Source organism: Molossus molossus, unplaced genomic scaffold (assembly GCF_014108415.1).
Source record: "Molossus molossus isolate mMolMol1 unplaced genomic scaffold, mMolMol1.p scaffold_m16_p_5, whole genome shotgun sequence".
Taxonomy (NCBI): Eukaryota; Metazoa; Chordata; class Mammalia; order Chiroptera; family Molossidae; genus Molossus; species Molossus molossus.
In genome coordinates this window covers 56616810-56639532 of record NW_023425388.1, presented here as the reverse complement: position 1 = coordinate 56639532, position 22723 = coordinate 56616810, and the positions used below count along the sequence as shown (strand labels likewise).

Genomic DNA, 22723 nt, shown 5'->3' with positions numbered 1-22723 from the left:
AATTCTTTTTGTTCCTTTTGACATGGTTGTAAGAGAGAAATAAGAATGGACATTTACATCAAGAAATTCAACTCCAGCTCTAGGAAACTGGACCTGTGTGGGAGTGGAGAATGAGGTTTCTGTTCATCGCATGAGATCTCTGCCTGGGCACAGCTAGCATCTAACAAACTCCGCCAAAGATGGCATCTCCCAAAACATATTGTTTTGGGGCCGATGAGCTAGGTCCAGAGTAGATCACAAAGGTAATGAAATAAACTGCTAAAATGTACTTTTACCTTAAAGAAGCATGGCACCTTTATTTACTCTTTATTGCTGCCAGGTGAAATCCTCAAGTTTTGTGTGTGTTCTTTTACTCTAAAAGTTGGCCCACACTCCTCATCGCTCATCTTGAAACACAGTCCTAGGGGAGAGACCCATAATGTTCGTATCTACGGCATGACAATGGTCAGGCTACTAAACAACCTTAAGTTTCATTTCATCTTTTCTTTACCTAACTCAATTATTAACAATCACAAGAAAGGGTACATTCTTTACAAATATATTGCGCACACTATTACCTTTGATGCATACTAACCCCACTGTGAACTGGAGTTCCTAGTGAACATTTTATTTATTTATTTATTTATTTATTTATTTATTTATTTATTTAATATGTTTTTATTGATTCTTTAGAGAGAGGGAGAGTTAGAAACATCTATGCAAGAGAGAAACATCAATCGGCTGCCTCCTGCACGCCCTCTGCACATTCCCTGCTGGGGATTGAGCCTGCAACCTGGGCATGTGCCCTGATTGGGAATCAAACTAGGACCTCTCAGTCCATGGGACAATACTAAATCTACTGAGCCACACTGGCCGGGCCCTAGTGAACATTTTATATTATCTACTAGGTTTTACTTATGACAATAAATCTAATTTTATGAACTTAACATCTTTAATGGTTCATAGGCAATTAGATAACCAGTCCCATTCCATGAGCGCCAATTATGTGCCTAACACTGCGATGTATGGCTTCAATGATGTATTTACAATTCTGAAACCTTTATAATTGCCAAAAATTTTTAACATTTAATCAACTTATTTCTGTAAATAGGATTATGTACTTTGTTACACAAACCAGCAGCATAAATGCAAATTTCTGTGAAAACAACCTTCTATATTTACATTTTATTTGCAAAATCTTTTTTGGGGGGTTGCACAGCTCTTGGACAGTGATAATTTTCAAAATGTGTCTAATTTAGTGGATACTAATAAAGAATAAAAAGTATTTAGCTTATGATGACAAAAATGTATGTCAACATAAAAAATACGTAACTCGGGCTCCTTGAGCGGTTATATCTGTATTTAGTAATTTGACCATTAGAGCAAGAAGATTCCATTGATACTCTATGACATTGCCACAGCATTAAAAGGTTTTTAAAAATCTTGATTCAATAAATGCACATCTTTATTTTTTTTCGGCCAATTTTTCCAACCACCTTTTTGGTATCTGATAGGTGATACTCTTTATTTCACACATTTTTGGAAGTGGAACATAATGAAGTTGAACTCTGTACTTAACTTTGCTAAAGATATACTCAGAGAAAGGTATAATAGTCTTGGAAAAAACATTTGATAAAAGCACAATGAGCATGGCCACGTATCAGATGATCACCTGTAACAGCAATTTTCAACCTTTTTCAGCTCCTATAACACATAAAATAATTATTAAAGTTCTGCGGAACACCAAAAAATATATTTTTTGCCGATCTGACAAAAAATAGGTATAATTTTGATTCATTCATATTGACAGCTATTGTTGTGTAGCAGTTGTCTTTTTTTTTTACTTGACAACTTAAGGGAAAAGAGGTCAGTGCCCCTGACTAAATAGTCAGGTATTATGTGTTTTAAAAAGTTTTGCAGCCCATCATTGTGCCACAGCACATGGGTTGAAAATTGCTCACCTACAGAAAAAACAAACTGACAATCTTAAGTTGCCCATCAACAAGAGTGGCCATTCAAAAAAATGTGCGTGTGTGTGTGTATTTATTGATTTTAAAGAGAAAGGATGAGAGAGGGCGAGAAAGAGAAACAGTAATGTAATAGAGAAACATCAATCAGCTGCCTTCTGTATGCTCCCTAGTGGGGACCGAGCCAGCAACTCAGGCATGGGCCTCGATGGGGAATCAAACCAGGGACTTTCCAATGTGTGGGATGAAGCCCAACCAACTGAGCCACACTGGCCAAGGCAAGAGTGGCTATTCTTATGGGAACACACGACTAACTTTGTGAGCTTACGTTCAAGAGTGAACATTATTGGAGCCTTGAACAATACCTATGTGAAAAATTAATTCATGAATTTAATTTCAAAGTGCATTTATGACATTATCTAGTGTAGTGAGGACTGTCTTCTGGAGTGGAGAATCCAGAGTCATTGAGAAAGGTTTAACATGAGTTATTCTTGGAAAGTATGTCCGCAGTTCTGGTCCCTCCCCCATCCACTGCACCCAAGTCTTCTGTTTGGGGTCCAGATATTTCCTCTGAAGTCACCTTTATTCAAAGGTGAACACATCTTGGGAGAGGGAACACATTAAACTGCCATCAATCTCACTCTAATTTGACAACACTAGAAAAGTGCTCATTTTTAAAAAAAACTATTACTTGAGAGAAGGTCATAAAAGAAACAGGAAACTAAATTTAGAATAAAAAGGAAGGGGTATTTTGGATCATGGTATCTGTAGGAGGCACCCATATCTCCCCAGACATTCAGTGGAGGAAGAGAGAGTTTGGGTTATCTGGAGGCAGAGTTGGCACCATAAGAAAGAAAAGTCAGAGAACAAGGAAGAAAGAGAGATAAAGCCTCTACTGGCCCTGATTGCAGTACCTGGCCCCTTCTGTTACCATTATTAACTGTGCAGTTAAGAATACTGAAAGATGGTAGAGTGTTTTGACCCTGGGGTAAAATCTGAACAAGTTTAATAGGTCCAAGCCTTTCCTTGAGTCTTCTGTTCCTTTATCTACCATATTTCTGGTTCCTTCATTGCACCCCCCCCCCCTCAATATTTACTTGAACTTTTCCTTTATTTAATGACATGCTTTTAATGATGCCACAAGAAGGATGTCACTGGCTGCGAGTGTGTTTTGTAGGACAATGTTATCATGTCTGATAAAATCTTAGGGTATACAGACCTGCAACCATTTTCCCCCACCTGCTGCCAACAAGAATTCCACTGGAAAAGCATTAAAAAGTCACTTGTTTTATTCAACACATAGTCAATAAAATGCAAGAATAAAGTCATGACTCTCCTTGACTTACAGTAAAAGCCTTTTAAAAGTAATATGGGATATTGTTTTCTAAATATAGCACCTTAAACCTACTTTAATGATCTCTTTCTAAGGTTAAAACCCTTGAAATATTTCACAATCCAAAGGGAACAATGTAGGTGAGAGTAACAGCCCATTCTTGCTGGTCATGGACTTCTGATCAATGAGGTGTTTCCAGGCAAATCACTGAAACACTGGGCCACAGCTCCTTTCCCCACTCATCCCATCTACCCAGGAGGAGCAAGGAGAGGGGCGTACACTCTCAAATGGCTTGTCAATCAAAGTTCCTCAAACTGCCTAACCAAATGCTGAATTTCCCGATTTCTTTCCTGAACAGAAAAGGAGTATGAATTTAGATGTCAACCTTAACCATTTAGAGCTCTTATCATTTTTTTTCAAAATCATACATAATCTGGTTTCCTTCTCTGGCAAATACCAAATAGCCACCCTCAGGGAAAAGGAAAATCATATTTATAGTAGAAGATAAAATATAATGTGATTTTGTTAAGATTCTTGGCTGGTTCACTCACAAGGCTACTGCTTCTTGTTCCAGCTGCCACAGAAAATCTATGCTAGTAGGGAGAAAAATTTCCTGGGCTCAATGATGAGATAATATCAGTAAGCAATTTATTAAAGAGCCTGCCATCCATCACTGGAGTTTGAAACAATATGATGCATTGAAAATAAGTATTCACCCCAGTTTTTGTTTTCCCCTCCTCACAAATTTCTTCAGTTCCAATATATCTTCAGTAAATTGTTAATAGTATTTGCTCTTTGTCTCTTTGAGAACAAGCCCAGGAATGACAAGGCACCGGCAGCAGCTGTCACAACCCCAATGGTGTTTAGTGCTCTGTTGGCCTATGAAGAAAGGACAAGCAAACAAAAAACATATTTTATTCTAAAGGCATCTTGGTGTCCTAAACCCAAGCTTTAGGTTGTTTTTTCAACTGAAGACTCATCTTAATGTACAACAGATACATCTAAAGCTCAATGCAACATTTACATTTTGTATAAAGATAAATACATTTATAATTTATATAGTTATGACAAAAATATAGATAACACAGACACACACATATATATATATATCATATTTTTGTAGCCCCTGTCCATTAATAAACTCATTATCACAATCTCTACTAATCATCATAGTATACCTGGAATGTAGCATTACTCCTGTTTTGCAAAACTTGAGAAGTTAAAAGTGATTTGCCTGGGGTCATAGAGCCAGAATATTTAGCTATAGGTTGACTCTTGAACTATATGTTAACCCTCTACACAACCCTACCACATAAACACATACTGGTTTGGTTGGATCTACACCAGGGTCAATAGTGTGTGTGTGTGTGTGTGTGTGTGTGTGTTTTCCCCTGACTCAAGAATGTCTGTTAGGAAAATAATTCAGGGATATGATCTGAGCTAAATATCTGTAAGCTCTTATTTGGTCAATGCCATTTATATTCTGATAAACTTGAAAAGAAGTCAATATTGTTGTTAATGATCGTGTCAAAAATTAATTTCTCATGTAGGCAAACTAAAATAAACCACTCTAAAGCTCAATTGTCCATAGAAGAGTTCAGATGGTTACAGCTTTAAGGGTATTAATCATCATCATCATGAGGGAGCTAATGAATATTCATGGATTTATGGTCCTCCATCTGCATGGGTTTGAGTGCAATTTTATGACCCAAAGGTCACGTTCAGATACTCCAGCATCAGGTATTCTGAAAACAACAGTTGTTCTCTGGAATTTAAGAATCAGGCTCTCAGACAAAGCAAAATATTTTCCCCAAATGACTCTGGAGACCAAACCCCAATGCTGGAAAGCACAACCCAGCTCACATTTGCGCTTGCCCTCCGTCTGACCCCACGGCTCCCCCACTGAGCCCGCCACCCCCATATTACCGACACAGGACACCTCCCTAAGTGCAGCCTCCCTGCTGGGAACAGGCAGGAAGGGCCTGGCCAGGAAGGAAGTGCAAGGACAGCAGCGTTCACTCAGGCCACCATCCTGTGGGTGGCAGGGACACGCCCGAGACTAACGCCCTGCTCTGCCACCCGCCCTGGTTGCCAGGGAGAATGGTGCTGACACACACCCGACAAATCCTCTTCTCGTTTACAATTCTAATTTCGTTTGGTTGGTTGGTTTTTTATTTGTAATTTTTAATTAGTATGGAAGTTATTTGCCAGGAGAGATCTGGAATTCACTGAAGGACAGAGCTCTCCGCATAGTGCACGGGGTACCCAAAGGGGCAGGAGACACAAGCTACAGGACAGAATCCCAAAGACTGGCAGAATCAATGATCACACAGGAACCGAAGATAAATCAAGGCCAACCTTCACGCAATTCCAGGCAGCTGCTGAGCTCCCCTGAAGGTTTGATACAGGGCAACGTGGCAGCCCATGAAAAAACAGAAAGGTCGCTGGTGTCTTTAAACAGGTGTCAAATGGCAGCAGGTCTAGCCCTGGAAAAACTCAGGGTCCTGTGGGTAGGGAGGAGGGCAGCTAGATGCAGAGCTAACTCACTGAGTATTTTCCAGCCTCTTAGAAACACAAAATGTGAGAGAAATCCCATAAATCTCCAAGGCCTGGGGAGAGGACAGGCAACTCGATCCTAAACCAAAGACTGGACAGGCCAGATACAATGACACTAAAGCCACTTCCGGCAGTGCACGCATTTTCTCAAATTCCAAACGCTTACTTCAAGTTGCATTCCAGATGGCAAAATCCCATGCAGTGTGAACAATCCCTTGAAGTTGTATCTAATGGGATCTGACCTGCAAGATTATGATGTCCGGGGCTGTTCTCAGTGAGGCAGCATGAACAAGATTTCCTACTTTAAGACTTACGTAGGATTATAAAATCACCAAATCTGACTTTGCAAACTCCATCCTTTACAGGGCTTTCTGTCTGTGGGCCACAGTAAAGGCTTCGTTCTGAGGATCTGTACATGCGCAATGGAACGTTAGCTGAGCCTGGAGCGCCGTGTCCAAGCACAGTGTCGCTGGGTCACAGAGGACTGCGGGGTTTATCAAGTAGCCTCTTCCCCCGAGACGCTCAGGCTGCAGTGCTGGGCAGTGCAGCAGTCAGGGTGTGCTGTGTGGCGCCTGCTCCAGGCCTAGTCAGAGTCCTGCCATCTTCCACAAAGATAGACACATTTTAATAACTTGTTCAGACATAACAGTGAGAAATGTTGATTTCAGAAATTTCAAAAAATACAGAAAAGAAAAGCCATGAGCTGGGAGAAAACATTTACAAAAGACAAATCTGATAAAGATTATTAACCAAAATATGCAAAGAACTCTTAAGACTCAACAATAAGAAAACAAGCAAGCAACCCAATTAAACATGAGTAAATGATCTCAAATGACATGTCACCAAATGCGATATGTAAATAAGCCTATGAAAAGATGCTCAGCATCATAGGGATTCATGCAATTGTAAATTAAGACAAGATACCACTGCACCCATTAGAATGGCTAAATTCCAAAACACTGACACCACCAAATGATGGTGAGAATGTGAAACAATAAGAAATCTCATTCACTGATGATGGGAATGCAAAATGGCACAGCCACATGGGAAGGCAATTTGGTGGATCTTACAAAACTAAACATACTCTTACCAGACAATCCAGCAGTCACGCCCCTTGGTATTTACCTAGAGGAGCTGAAGACTTACATCCACACAATAACCGGCACAAATGTTTATAGTAGCTTTATTCATCATTACCAAAACTCAGAAGCAACCCAAATGTCCTTCAGTAGGTGAATGTACATCCAGACAATGGAATATTATTCAGTGATGAAAATAAATGAGCTATCAAACCATGAAAAGATATGAATGAATTTTAAATACCTACTGCTTGGTATAATTTCAACTCTATGACATTCTGGAGAAGGTAAAACTATGGCAACAATAAAAAGATCAGTGGTTACCAGAAGTTTAAGGGGAGAGAGGGACACATGGACCTAGAGCACTGAGGACTTGTAGGACAAGAAAACTATTCTATATGATACTGTAATGACATAATCTGCCAAAACCTATAGAAGGTAAAACAGCAAGAATGAACCCTAATGTAAATTATATTTATGGGAGGAAAAGTGTTTTCTCTACCCACCTTAGGTTCTCAGAAGAGTCTCCGTACTGAAAGGTAGGTTAGCAAGTGTACAACAGACAGAAGTCCAGTAACATATACATCTCATATATATGTGAGAAAGAAAGAAGAGTAACTTAAAGTGTGGCTTAGAATTCAGGCTGATGTAGCATTTTCAACAAAGAACAGGCATTTGTAGAGACAGGACAAAGGAAAGTGGAATTAGACTTCCAAGGACTGCAAACTGTAGGAAAATAAACATATCGGAAACTCAGGGCAGATAGAGCCTAGTTGGTCAAGTTCAAACAGATTCCTCTGGTGCTCCCTCCAGGCTGGTAAGTGTCTTACCTTAACCACAGGTGTCCCAGTGATTAAGTGTTGTCTTTCCTGGCAGAGAGAATGGAGGCAGGGCACCTATGGCGATGTACGCCTTGCTTTTAGGCAAATAGAGGGAAAGGAGTGTTCTGCTTCTTCTCAATGCCTTCGGCTCAAAATAATCTTTATGCCAAAGTGTTATATTTGGGGTGACACACTCTGGGTTCTTTCACTGTGGACTTTGGTTGATAATGATATACTGATGTTGACTCATCTTCTGTGACAAACGGACCACACTGATGAGAGACGTCGATGGTGGGGAAGGCTATGTATGTGTGGTGGGGAGGGAGATAGAGGAACTTGATACTATCAGCTCAATGTTTCCATGAACCTAAAAACTGCTGTAATAATAAAACCTATTGATTTTTTAAAATATGGAAAGGCGCAAACAAGAAAAAGGTAGGACCATGATCCTTCTACCTGTCTCATAGTTTTAAAATGCATTTATAGTTGTTGTTTTTTTTCCATTGGAGGAAATACATAGCCATTCCCCCAAGAAAACTGTTCTAAGCTCAAGACCCCTAAGCCTTAAGGGGACCCCAAAAACTAATCTAAGACTAGCTATTACTAGTAGTAATACTATTAATTATGAACAGTAATAAAAATAATAATTCAACTGCTATAATTCCTGTCAGATCTGCAGCGATTTTATTAAAGAGTGCCAACAAAGATCTATACAATTCTTAAAATAGTGCAATTAAGAATAATATCCAGCATTTATAAGGATGGATGATATGTATGCTAAGGATGTATGATATGCTAAGAAAGAAAAAAGAGAGAGAGAACTCATGGGCCTGGACAGCCGAGAGGTAACTGCATGGGATGGAGGGTGGGTGGAGGGGGGAGAGGGCACAGAGGGGATAAATAAACGGAAAAATAAAATAAATACAGAATGCTGAGATTTCAAGTATCTCCAATAATTTACAAAACAACCTCAGTTTATAAATTAGAAAACTGATAAATAACGTGTCCAAAGTCACCCAGCTAATAAGTGGCAAAGATGGAGTTCTATCTCAGGTAAGCAGAATGCCGAAGCTCAGGTGCGTTCTCAAGGCCGTCACTGCACCATCTTCATGAGAACTTGCTAGAGAAGAGTTCTACTAGTTGTTGAGGAATTCATTTTTAGGGGTCTTGATTCTGGGTATGAAAGGTGATTTGTGTGTATATACTTTGTGTTCTAGCTCAGAAACAATTTATTGTTCCACATGAGTAGTACATTTATTATGTTAATGTATTTCCTAATACAAATGAATTTCCAATTAAATCATTTCCTAATGAAAACAAATATACCCTTTCTTACATTTCATCTCGTTTTCCTAAGCTCCCATGAGAAGAATTTAACTCATTCCTTAGAACAAATGTTTATACGACTGATCCACCATTTCCAGATATTGGAAGCGTTATATATTCATTTTCTATGCTTTAAAAAATCTTTAGGTTAAAATATCAATGATGGAATTGAGTTGGTAGGATGATAGGTGGGGAAAAGGCAATTGAATCAAGCATGTTTTTAGTTAGACATCTGCCGTACTACAAAATACCGAAGGTAGTGACAAAGTCACAAGCTACTTTAAAAATAAGGTCAATTACTCCATTAAAAATAATCCAAAAGCTCAATGAATCAAAAAAATCTACTTAAAAGCACAAAATTTATTTGAAACTAGCTTTGCAAGGAGATAGAAAACATTTACAAACCCACCAAGATATATCATCAGTTTGCTTTTGTCAGCTAATGAAAAAGAATATTAGAATTACCATCTGTTTTGGGCAAATGAACTCCCATTCAAAGGAGTGAACAATCTTTTCAGAATATTCTCTTCAGTCTATAAGATTACTGATTTAAGACTGCTGTATGGTGGGGTAACTGGAGAAATTATTGAAAGACAAAAGACTAACAGAAAGCTATGGTCTTGATTCTGCATCAAGTCCCTTTCACCCAAAATTAATGACAGCCAGGTTTGGTCATTAACTTGTTGCGTGACCCTGGACAACTCAATTCCCTGTTTTGTCCTTCAGTGTTCTCATATTTTCTCATTCTTGTCATTCTGTACGAGGCCTAGGAACTTTATCATCATCAATAGTTATTGTTTTCCCAATGTAAGAAACTCCTTATATATCTCTTAAAGAAAACTCACCTGCTCTGAAATTCCTTCTCCATAGCGAAGCAAAGTCACAAAATGCTCACAGTTGTTGACTAGTATGTCATACTCCACTTCCTGTCCAATAACAAACTCTGACCGTTGTATGACTTCTTCCATGGGGAGAGGAGGGTAGGTTTCATCATATTTATTGTTTATTCTATATCTGTCCTTTCCCACAACATCCTTCAAGAGCTGCATCTTCACCAGGGCCTTTCTGCTGAATACTGACTTGGCGCTTGTAAATGATGCAGAGATGCCATCCTCTATAAGGAGAATTCTGGTTAGCAAGCTATAGTGACCCAGCCCAGTGACTCCAATGTCATCTGAAGACTGAAATTCCTGGGATAGCTAAACCCAGCTCTGTTCTAAACTTATCATCAAACCAGAAGTCACTTAATCTTACCAGCGTTAAGCACTCGTCATAATTTATCAATACACTTATTCAACACTGTGTAAGTGAGAATACAAGAAAACTTTGGAAAGTTTGTATCTCCCCAAGAGTAAACTGGGTATGAAAACTGTACCCCTTCTTGAGTAATAAGTTCTCCATCAGTTGGTATTATTGTTAGAGATCTTGGTATATGGCTCTAATATGGTACAGATAGGACCACTGCCCATGGTTTCTCTGCGCATGCTTTTTCAGCACGTGAGCCCTTCCCAACTAATACTGTTGGGCTTTAGCACCAGTGCATTATGATTACTAGGGTTGTCCTGACATCTAAGCTGCATATCTTGCCCTCACCTCATGTTTTTACACTTACTCTTTCAACTAGGCTGCAATTTGGTTCCAATTTGAAATCCGCACGGTACCCCACTCCTCTGAGGGGTGAACAGGGGTCAGGTGGAGTCACGGCTTTTGTTTTACCAGTTTCTTTGGCCAAGAAACTAAGTCCTGACGCTGAGCCTAACCTAGTATGCACTGTCTGCTCCCTTGGCCTCAGGCTGTGGCTTACCCACCTGTTCCAAGGCCTCATGCTCCGTCACTCCCTCTTAGCTGCCTCTGTGGGTAAGCATTTGCCTAGACTGCCAGGGACCTCTGCATGCTGGCCTGCCGCAGCCAGGGTCTGAGGCTGGACAGACAGGTCCTCAGTGTTCAGCTCCAATGCCAGCCTTGCCATCTGTCTGAGACAGCTGTGCTTGGCCATTGTTCCAATAAATCATGAGAGGAAGGGTCTCTATACAACCACTGTTTAGACACGTTTCCTTTTAGTCATGACTGAAAGCAAACTTTCTTCCTCGCTCTTTTTTTTTTTTTTCCTATCTGCAAGCTCCTATTCATTGGAGCAGCATTTCCAAATCTTACACATGGAACGTTCCTACACATTACAAGTTCTTAGAGCACATTTATCCTAGTTAGAATTATTAAACTTTTTTTTTTTTTTAGTAGTCTGATGTAATCAATTTGCAGGTGTGGAAATTGAAGCTTGGAGAAGTAAACTGACTGGTAAAATACCACTTGAATGGTTAACAACATAAACAGGGATTGAATTTCAGTCTACAGAATCATAGCTCAGTGCTTAGACCACATTAAAATGAAGCTTATGACATGAAAATAAGAAAACAGTACCAAAATCTCATATGATTTTTCCAGATGTGAAAAGTACAGAGATAATGTAGAGACTTGCTCAGTGTTAATCACCAGACTCTGTAGGAACTAGAAGCTCTGTATCATAAATGCCATTTTATTCACCATTTCCATTTTCAGTATTCTAGAACATGAAGCAACTATCTCAAAATATTGCAAAAATTACTTCATTAAAAGTTCTCAATACAGTAAAAATTGGGTCTATAAACACTTCTCTTTAAAGGCTATTTATCTGCATATATTTTTCCTAATAAATTAATTTGTGCTCATTTCTAAACATTTATAAAATACAAAAAAAAAGAGAGAATACAGTATAAACACATGCATATAAATCATTCACCATCCTGCCACCCAGAAATAACTGCTACTTTTTTAATGTACTTGTATTATGTCTTTTATTAACACATGTAGAGGTGCATGTGTGTATGTGTATTCATGTGTGTTTATACATTACTCTTTTGCAAAGTAGGTTTTATATTACATGTTGCACTTTAATCTGGAATTTTCAAATAAATATCATATAAGGATCCTCTTTCATGCAATTAAACACATCCAGCAATGTGATCTTTAATAGCTTTTATAGTGGCTATTGTTTTTGTCTATCTAGCACCTCATCCCATCACTGCCTCTTTCTGAAAAAGACTCTGTCTAGGCCAACAAATATCCCATTCTCGTGGGCATAGTGATGGTCTAGCAATGGGTATGGAACGCCCACTGGATGAATTAGAGTCATTCTCAATGATTTTTCTAATTGCGACAGGCAAGGGTGAGCTATCTCTTCTGTTGGGTCACGAGATTATAAATAAGAGCCTACAGATGCTGATGGTCTTCAGTTCAGCTTCTTAGAGACACACAGCCTGGGGGAATGAGGACAACAGAGAGAACAAATAGATACAGTTGTAAGACAGAGAGTCTTAACAGTGTTCATACCTCTCAGTCTCACATTCCGGGGGCCAGCACCACCTCTACCTTTTCTGTAGTTTCCCTTCGTGAAACAATGATTATCTTTTTTGTTTAAGTTCATTTGAGTTTGATTTCTGTTATTTGCAACTCAAGAATCCTGCCAAACACAGATGCCTAATATTTTGTGGCTAAATAACAATTTGTTTAACCATTCCCCTATTGAACTTTAAGCCAGTCTATTTTATTAAACCATTATAAGTGAGATAGATGTGAACAGCCGTATACAGAAACGTTGGTTTCTATCTCTTTGATATTTCTAAGAACAGATTCATACAAGTACAATTACATGGTCAGAACATGTGAACTCCTTTAAGACTTTCAACAGATAGGATTACATTATCTTTGTGAATTATTTTATGAACTTCTATTTCTATCAACAATATCTTTGTGTTTGTTTCAGTATACCATTATCAACAATGATTGTTACCATATTTTAACCTTTGTTAATGTGATAGGCATAAAATATGTCATTTTATTTGATAATTCTTAGGTGACTAAAAAGGTAAAATCCTGCCCTGGCCAGTTTGTGAAGTGGTTAGAGCATCGGCCCGGGGACCAGAGAGTCCCAAGTTTAGTTCCCACTAAGGGCACGTACCTCAGATGCAGTTTGTCCCTGGCCCCGGTTGGGGTCGTGTGTGTGGCAACCAGTCAATGTGTCTCTCTCACATCAATGTTTCTCTCTCTCTCTCTTTCTCCCTCCCTCTCTATCTGAAGATAAATGCAACAATGTCCTCGAGTGAGAATAAATAATAATAATAATAATAATAAGTTAAAATCCTTAAATATGGGTATTGGCTTTTGCTTTCTTCTTCTGCAAATTTTTCATAATTCTTTACCTATTTGTTTTTGGGGGATATGGGTGTTTGCTGCCCACCTGGCCTGGAAAACCCTTTTCCCAAATATCATCTGTCTGGTCTTCTCACCTCTTTCAAGATCTCAAATGTTACTTTCTTATGAGATTTTCCCGGCCACCTCATTTAAAATTACTGTACCACTAACCCTCTGGCACTTCATATCCTGCTTCTATGATTTACTTTCTTCATATTATTAATCTTTATTCGGACATGGCTCTCAGCGTTCTTCCTCTCTCCCCCACTAGAATGTATGCCCCATGCAGGGAGATGTCTACGTATCCTCAGTATCTAGAACAGTATACTGATGAATCTATAGGTGTTGAATGAATTGAAATAATTTGTGTGATATATAAAAACAGTGACTCTTGTCATGTTTGTTGCAAATATTTTTCCCGGCTGATTATTTACTTTTAAATTGTGTTTTTGTTTGTTTTTTGAGCCAGAAGTTTTAAATTTTGATGTTAATTGACATTTGTGATTTCTTCAATGCCTCTTTGGTCTTAAAATGTTCTTCCCTAAACCTAGATCACTTCTATTTACCCACTTTTTACATTTTATTTTGTTTAATACTATGATTTCATTCATGATTCTTTCTTATAATAAAAAAAACTAAAATGCTCCCGGGAGCTGCAGGAAATAAACCTTACCTCGAGGTGCTATGTTGATAACATAGCCATCGCCCAAGTACAGGGCCCAGTGCTGATAGCCAGGGCGAAACACTTCAATCAAGTCCCCTGGCTGGGGGTTGCCAGGATATTTCAAACTAAAGCAACCAGTAAATGCCATCTGTAATGACAGACATAAAGAAAATCTAGCTGATACGATTTGTCAAAAGAAATTCAGTTTAAGACTTCCATAGAAGCCAAGGGAGACAGAATTACTGGGATTACACTGCTTAATAAAGACTTAGACGCATGCCCTTGTCTGTTTCTTTGAACGATGCGCAAGCAGACAGTGGGGAAAGACTTGATATTGCTTCGTTTTCTATAGCAATGCTTCTTATCCTGACCAACCCAAGGCCCCTTTATTAGAACAAGCATCTTATAGTTCTCTCTTTAAATCCATGAACTTACAAAAACTATTATTTACCTATAGTCAAAATTTCAAAAATATTAATATAATGCCTATTTGGAATAGAAAAGAGAAGGACATTCATATTAAAATCTGTTTACCATGTAAATAACTACATAAGAAACATAATAAAGTGTTTGTATTCTTATACTTACTGAGTATGAAAGAGTCAGGATTGAAAATCAGAAGATGAGAAGTCTTTCAGCCTCTCATATAGCAGCATCATAAATTAAAGAGCATCCATGGGTGGATGCTAATATTCTAATTCTATGCAAAAAAATTTAGTGTATTACAAAACTTACTCTGTGAGTTAATTTAAGCAGATACAAGCTCCAGGCTCAGGTGAGTATCCAGCCAGATACTCAGGCATCTAGTAGGATTCAGAACATTTCTTCCTTGTGCCGAGCTGTGCCCTCTGGCCTCCACCCACTGAACACCAGTGAATGCCCTTGGTCATCATGACAGCCACAAACACCCCCACAGCTTTCCATCCCCCCCAAAGCCCTGCTTAGTGTCTGATTCCTCACTTCCTGAGTCCAGAAACAGCGCAAGGTGGTCAGCCTTGAAGTAGCGTAATTTGCAAGGTTGGAGAATTCATTATATCGATAAGCATGTCTTAAAATTCTAAGTTTGAAGAGTTTTTTTTCCTTGAAATTCAATACTTTTCAGAAAGAACATTTAAGTCTCTTACAGTTTATTTTTATGAAATGTTACAGTTTCTATGTATGGCACACAAGTAGAATGACTCAGCAAGAGGAAGTTATATATATCCATTAATAATCAAAAGGAGATTTAATGCCAAATCCATTTTGAACATCAAGTTGACAACAGAGCGTTCCTCATCTAACATAGATGTTGTACACTGAGTTACAAAATAAATCCAAGTGCTGGGAAGGGGAACTTCCACATCATCTAAATTATCATTATAATAGCACAGGCTAAGGACTTGGGAAGACACACTACCATTTCTCTGGCACTCTGAAAGTCTTTTTTACAACAATTAATATTGGGAGGGTGTTTTCCCAAGTAGTTGTATGCCATCTGTTGAAAATTTCAATCATCACACTGGCACAGAAATGTGGCCTATATAAGCTGTCCATCTGTTGAAAAATAACCATTAAAAAAACTTTATGGAAACCATTAAGTCTAACCACCCTCTCAACTATGCTGAGTCTTATTGATATGGCAGTTCACAATTTGGCCACGTGGGTACTAGAAGGAAAAATAGATAATATACGATAATATAAACAAACACATCGAATTGGAATCAGCAAGCACATACAGCTGCCTGCTCAAAGTCAGAGACCCAGCCAAGCTCCCAAGAACAACCACCATTTAAACAGAGAGCAATCTGCAGCGCAACCCTTTTTTTTTTCAAATGCAGTATCTCAATTAACCCTATTTAACTTTTTAAAAACCTACAACTATTTGAGTTGATTTGTTATTCACCCATTTTACAGATAAAAAGTGACAGTAGAAAATGCCAAGTTTGAGGAAATAGTCACTGAATCCTTTATATTATAAAATATAGAGGGGAGAATAGCTGGACTAGGTGTTTAAAATATGAACTCTTGTCTCTGGTCTTTTACTTGCTAGTTCCTTTACTTTGGGAAAGTCATTCAAATCGTCTGAATCTCAGTTTCATCATTTTGAAGGCAGGCATAGGAAGAATAAGGCTGAACTGTTGATCTCGAAAAGCTGTTGCAAATAACCTTTCGTGAACTGGCTAAAAGCTGTTGCAAGTGCTTTGTGATCCGGCAAGAGCTGGGCGGGGGGATGGTAAGAGAGGGGCAGCTGTTTGCAAAGGCTGAAGGACTGGTTCGTGCTTATGTGTAATTTTATTTCCTTATCTTCTTTCAGCCACGATAATTCTGCGGAATGGACGATTCCACTGCAGAATTTTAATATATTTAACACGTTTCGAATTCTGACATGTAACTTGTAAACTGGTTTATGAAATGTAATTTCACGAGGCCTGTCATATTTATAAAGAGGGATGACAGGATAACAAGGAAAACATTTCACATGAGGAAGCGCTCAAGAAACTAAGAGGTAACTGAAGGCTAATGTGTGAGGGAAAGGGCTTCCTGACGCTGAGCCCCTAGAAAGGCACTTTAGATGTTACCGAACGCATGCTGTCCAATCTTGTTTTTAGCGGTGGGGCTCTGTGTCAAATCAGGTATCAGATAGACTCTCAACAATACAAAATATGCAAAGCAGCCCTGCCCTGCATGAAGTGAGGGAGGGGCATGAGAGCCCCACCTGCTCCTTATTGTTGCTGCTACTGAGGTTTTTGGAATCCCGTGTCTTCCAGGAATGGATCCCAAATGACACCCATCTAGTCCTCACACAACCCCTCACTGTTACAACAGAGGATACAGAACCAGGTAGGTGATTTGTCTTGCCCAAGGTCATATGCTATTTTACAAAATCTGTTTAACAAATCGTTTTGCTGGACAAATTGAATTTTCACTGGGGAAAAAAATTCAAAGTGAATCATAAGCATAAATGTAAAACTATAAATCATCAACAAAACCCACAGAGGAGAAAATCCTCAGGATCTAGGGTGAGCAGAAAGTTCTTAGACTTGATACCAAAAGTGCTCTCCATAAAAGGTAAGCTGGCAATCGGATGTCCTCAAAATTAAAAATGTTTGCACTGTAAAAGATCTGTGGAAACAACAAAAAGACAAACTACAGAGAGGGAGAAAACATTTGCAAACCACATATCCAAGAAAAGACTAGTATGGAGAACATGACAAACTCTTAGAACTCAGCAACAAAAAAGCAAGGAACAAATTAGAACTTGAGCAAAACACACAAAGACACATTTAATCAAAGAAGACACAGATGTCAAGTCAGCCAGGTTAAACATCACTAGCCATTATAGAAATGCAGATTACAATCATGATGAGATAGCCCTACACTCTAATCACAGAAGCTAAAATAAAAAATAGTGACCACAAAATGTTGGCAAGGATGCAGGATAACTGGATCACTCGTTAATTGCTGGTGAGAATATAAACTGGTACAGCCACTCTGGAAGAAGTCTGTCAATTTTTTTAAAAACTTAATTTGTAACTAACATATGATCCAGAAACTGCACCCCTAGCTATTTATACCAGAGACTGAAGACAATGAAGACTTATACTCATACAAAAACCTGTAAAGCAGCTTATTCATAATAGCCCAAAACTGGAAACAACCTAGGTGACCTTTAATAGGTGAAGTCTGAACAAACTGTGGGACAGCCATACTATGGAATACTACTACTACGGAAGGAGAAAGAACACACTATTGATGCATGCAAAGACCTAGATTAATCTCCAGAGGATTATGCTGAGTGAAAAAAGCCAATGACAAAGGTTACATAATGTGGGATCCTAACTGTATAACATTTTTGAAATGACAAAATTATAAAAATAGAGAACAAATAGTGATTGCCAGGGTTAAGGAAGTGGTGAGAGGGAAGTGGGCGTGGCTATAAAAAGGCAACACTGGAGATTCTAGTGGTGATGGAAATGTCCTACCTCTCCATCAGGTCAATGTGTATCTTCTGGTTGTGATCCTGTATTGCAATTTTGCAAGTTGTTATCAATGAGAGGAACCACATAAAGGTCCAAGGAATCTCTCTGCATTGTTTTTTATAACTAACTGCATATGAATCTGCACTTACCTCAAAAAATATTTTTTAAAAAGACCAATGGTTATTTTTTTGGTTTTTTTTGTTTTTTAACAGAGCATAGAAGAGGACCTATAATATATGGAAGTTACATTGAGGCAGTTTTGAGCTGTATATGAAGACTATTTTATTTTCCTGAAGATGATCCAATAATGGAATGGAAATATTTAAACACAGTCAGGGTTGATAAAAATAAAATTTCCAGCCCGGCTGGTGTGGCTGAGTGGTTGAGCATCGACCCGTGCACCAAGAGCTCACCAGTTTGATTCCTGGTCAGGGCACATGCCCAGGTTGTAGGCCCGATCCCCAGTGGGGGGCAGGCAGGAGGCGGTCAATCGATGTTCTCTCTCATCAATGTTTCTCTCTCTCTCTCCCTCTCCCTTCCTCTCTTTCTCTAAAACCAATAAAGAAAAAAAATGTTTTTTAATAAAATTTCCATGGCAGTGGGGGGTAGTAACGTTAGGGTAAGGAAGCCTTTTAAGGTCCCTTGCAACTATAATGTTCTCTCATTCTGTTTTCCAGAAACTGTGCTAGGTGTAATCCTCAAATCGACACCACAAAAAAAGATAATTACTTCCTCCATTTTAAAAATGAGGAACCTTATGCTCACAGCAGTTCAGGAACTCATCCAACACCCCACTGCAGGAAAGGGCAGAAGCCACACCTGGACGCCTACCTCCGAGGTCAGGCTTCCAGTCCTAACTGCTTCTCCCGGTAAACACACCCCCCTTGCTGCATTTCCACGGCCTCCTCACGCGCTGTGAGCTGACCGTTATGATCACCGTTTTACAGATGAAGAATCTGAGACGCAGGTGAGTTAAGTGTCGGCCCCGAAGTCACACAGGTAGTGAGTGACAGAACTAGATTTCAATTTCAGATCTCTCTTCTTATTCCAGACTGCACGCTCCTGCATTACGTACACCACCAATTAACATCATTCACCAAAAGAACTGCTACGAAACAATATTTCATCTTGTCCCTCTTCCCAAATACTCATGAGATAAACTGCAAAGCACACAGAATATATATTTCATGAAACACCACAGGAAGTTTCTAAACATTCATGTGTGGAACCAGGGAGCAATGAGGAGTAGAGCCTTGGGGAACCCTTGCTCTTCTCCAGCAGATGAGGTGTCAAGGTGGGGCTAGAATCATCTAGAAGATACCCAGACTCAGACCTTAGGGAAATGGCTATAATGTGTCTGGCTTGGATAATTTGATTTCCATGGACCACGTCTACCTATTTCATTCAAGCACATGTAGTGCTTCATACATGGTAACAGAACCAATTACAGATACATTTATAAAGTCCCCTACTGCACTCTGTGTGTCTCACCTTTAAGGTAAAAATACTTCATTTTAACAGTTCACTGTACAGAATTGTTTGACGAGTTTATAACAGAGTGGCACGAAGGTAAGTCTGTAATCTTTGTACAACCAATTTCCTCTTTCAACTGCCAGAACAGGCTGCCCTGTTTATAGCTCCATGTTGGTCCCTGGGGATGCATCAAAAAGTATAACTGCCCACTGCACAGAGCGAGACCGGCTGATTGACTGCTGCTCGTGTCCATGCGGCCACCTATGTCACAGGAATACTAAGAGCACTTTTCCGCAAACTGCTCCCAAGAATGCTATGGGGAAGTCAGAAACAGTATCACAGGCTATCCCTATAGTCCAACAGTCTCCCAGTTCAATTTGGACGCTTTCCCACTCGCGCTGCATTTTTCATCCAGTCCTACTACACTGACATGAAGCCTTGTGCTCCCAGATTGGCTAATTCACAAACCCTCAGAGCTGCAAGGATTCCTGGTCCAGCATCCTCACTCCCGCTGAGGGTTCCACCTCCCAACCAGATGAACCACCTGCAGCCACTGCACTGTCATTCTCTGCTTGGAATCCCTCCAAAGCTCCCCACTACCCACACCCCATCGTCCCCTCTGAGATCCTGGCCTCTGTATTCACGCCTACATCCTAGGCAAAGTAAACAATTCCTTATTCCTCACACTCACCTAGAGTTTTGTTGCTAACACTGAACCTTCTACCTGGATTGCACCGCCCATTTTCCAATGTCCCCAAATGACCCAGTCTTATAGATCCAGGTCAGATGCTACTCCCTCCCTGGGTTTTTCCTCCAGTCAGCCAGAAACGACATCCCCCCCTGAGTTTCCACGGAGCAGTGTATCCGAAGCCCATAGCATTTCCTCCACCTGCTCAGTCACTGGTGTCTGGGGAGTTTTCTCTTCTGCTTGGTATGGAGAGCTGGTTCTTGTTTTTCCCTGTACCTCCTGTTTCCTGCAGAGTGCCTGGCACAAATAACTGCTGAGCGAATGTTTAATGAATGAAGGGACGAGGAGCCCAGCCCAAGGAGGCAGAGTGGCTGGGCTTTCCAGCACTAAGTCATGGTCATAGTTCTGAATATCCAAGTGATAGCACCACCCGTATTTCCAAAATGTAATATTTTATCATAGTAATCACTTGCATTGTTCCTCAATTCCACTTCAGGGAGGATAGTATGTTTAAAAACTTTGGGAAGCCAGACTCGGTTTCTATTCCTGGTTCTGCCACTTAATAGGTGTGTGATTTGGGGAAGAGATTCTCTTCCTGAGACCTCTGTTCTCCCATTTGTTTGTTTGTTTTTTTAAAGGTAGGGGGGACGCGGTAATTTATGTAGATGCTCTCCCTGGAGACTTTTCTGTTACAGTTGGTTCAAACAAGTCTGCCTGGGAGCCTGGAGGCCCTCCCTCCCCATCCCCAGCACACCTCACTCTTAAGCCTGGTCGTCTTCCCCCACCGGTGGCGGCTGTGGGGTCCTAGGTAGGGTAGCCCTGGCCTCCTCGCAGGTGCTGTCCTCATGCTAGCGGCCGCGGGCGGACTCGGTCCGCTGCCGGCGGAGGTCTAGGCGACAGCAGCGCACGACCAACCCAGGGCCACCTCCGGCGCCAACGCCAGCCCTGCCGCGCGGAGACGCCCTGGCGCCGGGACACTGCCGGCACGCGCTGCCGCGGGGGAGCCCCCTTCGCCCGTCTACAGTCCGCCCTTACACAAGCGCCACCCCAACCGCACACGTGCCGCACCCCGCTCACCCCAGGAGCCTTGACGCCACACCTCCGCTCCGCACGCACTGACAGCCACAAACCCAGGGGTTAAAATGCAGCCCTGGCGCTGTACCTAACCAACGACCCCCTCCCAGACACTGGGACTTTCCAGTAGCTAACTTTGATGGCTTCGGTTACAAAGTCAACTCGCCTTGTCGAGCCCAGAAATGGTCCTGTGCACACACGCGTGTACAGTACACCCACTAGAAGTACGCCCCCTTCTAGCGCTGCACAAACTTCTGTGTCAGTGAAAAAAATCCTGGTCCCTGCGCCTAAAGAAAACATCTCAGCATTTGACTCACCAAGGGCGGGAGGACGGACTGGCCTAAAAAACACACCTTGCTTCCCATCACAGTCACCCCTGCAGGTGCGTGCCTGTGAGCCCCATCCAGCGCCCAGGGGCTGTGAGGGCAAACGTGGACCCCGCTCCTTTGGACCCCTCCCTGTCACCACCCTCCAACCTAAGATGAACTTCGGGCTGGGAAGATGGGAGAGGGGAGAGGGGAGAAAGCAGAAAGGAAAATGCACTGGCCTCTGTTCCCATAGACCTCCAGGTACCAGTTTCCCCGGGAGGGAAATTTACCTGGCTCTGGATGGGGCCTTCATTAAAGACAAGACTCTCTCGGGCAGCCCATTCCCCTTCCCGCCTCCCCTGCCCTGTCCCTACCAGCAGTCTGGTTCTAGACGGATAAGCAGAGACAGTCCCTTATTTGGTGTGACTCGGGTACACATGACAGAACAGAGCTTGCCTCTCTCCCAGGCCAGGTGGGCCAGCAGAGGCCTCCAGGCATGCAGCCATGTGCGTTTAAAAATAACTGGGCATGAAGAGTATCCTTTTCCTCGTTGCTCAGAAAGGGAGGCCAGAAACACTAACCAGCTCAGTGAGGAAGCCTGGCAGACTGCTTGGAAGGGCACTTTTTGGAGCACTTCACGGGACTTTTCTTCAAATAAGTCATAACCTAGATTTTTACTCTGATGTAAATGGAATCTCAGCTAAAAGGAAAGATTTCTTCCCCTTCTGATTTGAAGGCTGAAGAAGCTTGCTAATTACATGTGCTTTGTCTAAATGAGATAGAACTAAAGTGCAGTAGCTTTTATAAAGGACCAGGTTCTGTTATGAAGATGGAGGGTGTCTGTGCATGGCTCTGGCACCTTTGGAAGCAGTGCACTTAGAAAGACATCGAGAGCATGTGGGATCTAGATACAATTGTTGGCAAAGTGGAGACTAGAACACTTGAAGGGTTGTAGCTTTGTCTTATATGAATTCAAATTTTTCTTACACGTTCCCTATTTAATACATTTTTAGTTGTAGATTGAATCAGATGTACTTTTCCATACCCTTTTAATGTTTCAGAGAGAAAGCCATAAACATGCATTTGCTTTGTGTTCCCCAACTGTTTCAATGCAGTCATCACTGAAGGAAGTAGTTCGTGATTTTATACAGGAGAGTTATTGTGAGCACTTATAAAGCCATCCTGCTTATGAGCTGAATTGATTACGTTTGCCAGGTTAATCTGTTTTCTCAAATCGGACACTTAATCATCCAGTCTCCTCCCCACATT

At 40.7% G+C, this 22723-nt stretch overlaps 1 protein-coding gene across 2 annotated transcripts; it reads right to left on the bottom strand.

Moving 5' to 3' along the window:
- Window positions 1-343: 343 nt before the first annotated feature.
- Window positions 344-21800, bottom strand: PLAAT1 (phospholipase A and acyltransferase 1). 2 transcript variants are annotated; one of them, XM_036243559.1, is made up of 5 exons: window positions 21745-21800; window positions 13962-14100; window positions 9907-10175; window positions 3996-4158; window positions 344-400 (listed from the first exon to the last, which is right to left on the bottom strand). In XM_036243559.1, the coding sequence occupies exons 2-4, from the start codon at window positions 14098-14100 to the stop codon at window positions 4030-4032; spliced, it is 537 nt and encodes a 178-aa protein (XP_036099452.1). In that variant the 5' UTR covers window positions 21745-21800; the 3' UTR covers window positions 344-400; window positions 3996-4029. The 2 variants fall into 2 exon arrangements, with proteins under 2 accessions (XP_036099452.1, XP_036099451.1); XM_036243558.1 differs by lacking the exon at window positions 344-400 and having other exon boundaries at window positions 3827-4158.
- Between the last annotated feature and the right edge of the window lie 923 nt (window positions 21801-22723).

Excerpts from the sequence above, each read along its gene's own strand:
- PLAAT1 (XM_036243559.1), bottom strand. The coding sequence starts at position 14,100 with ATGGCATTTACTGGTTGCTTTAGTTTGAAATATCCTGGCAACCCCCAG. Across the intron at positions 10,176-13,961 it reads TATCAACATAGCACCTCGAG|AGGATGGCATCTCTGCATCA; the intron begins GTAAGGTTTATT and ends TTCTCCTTATAG. Across the intron at positions 4,159-9,906 it reads GAGAAGGAATTTCAGAGCAG|GCCAACAGAGCACTAAACAC; the intron begins GTGAGTTTTCTT and ends CTTTCTTCATAG.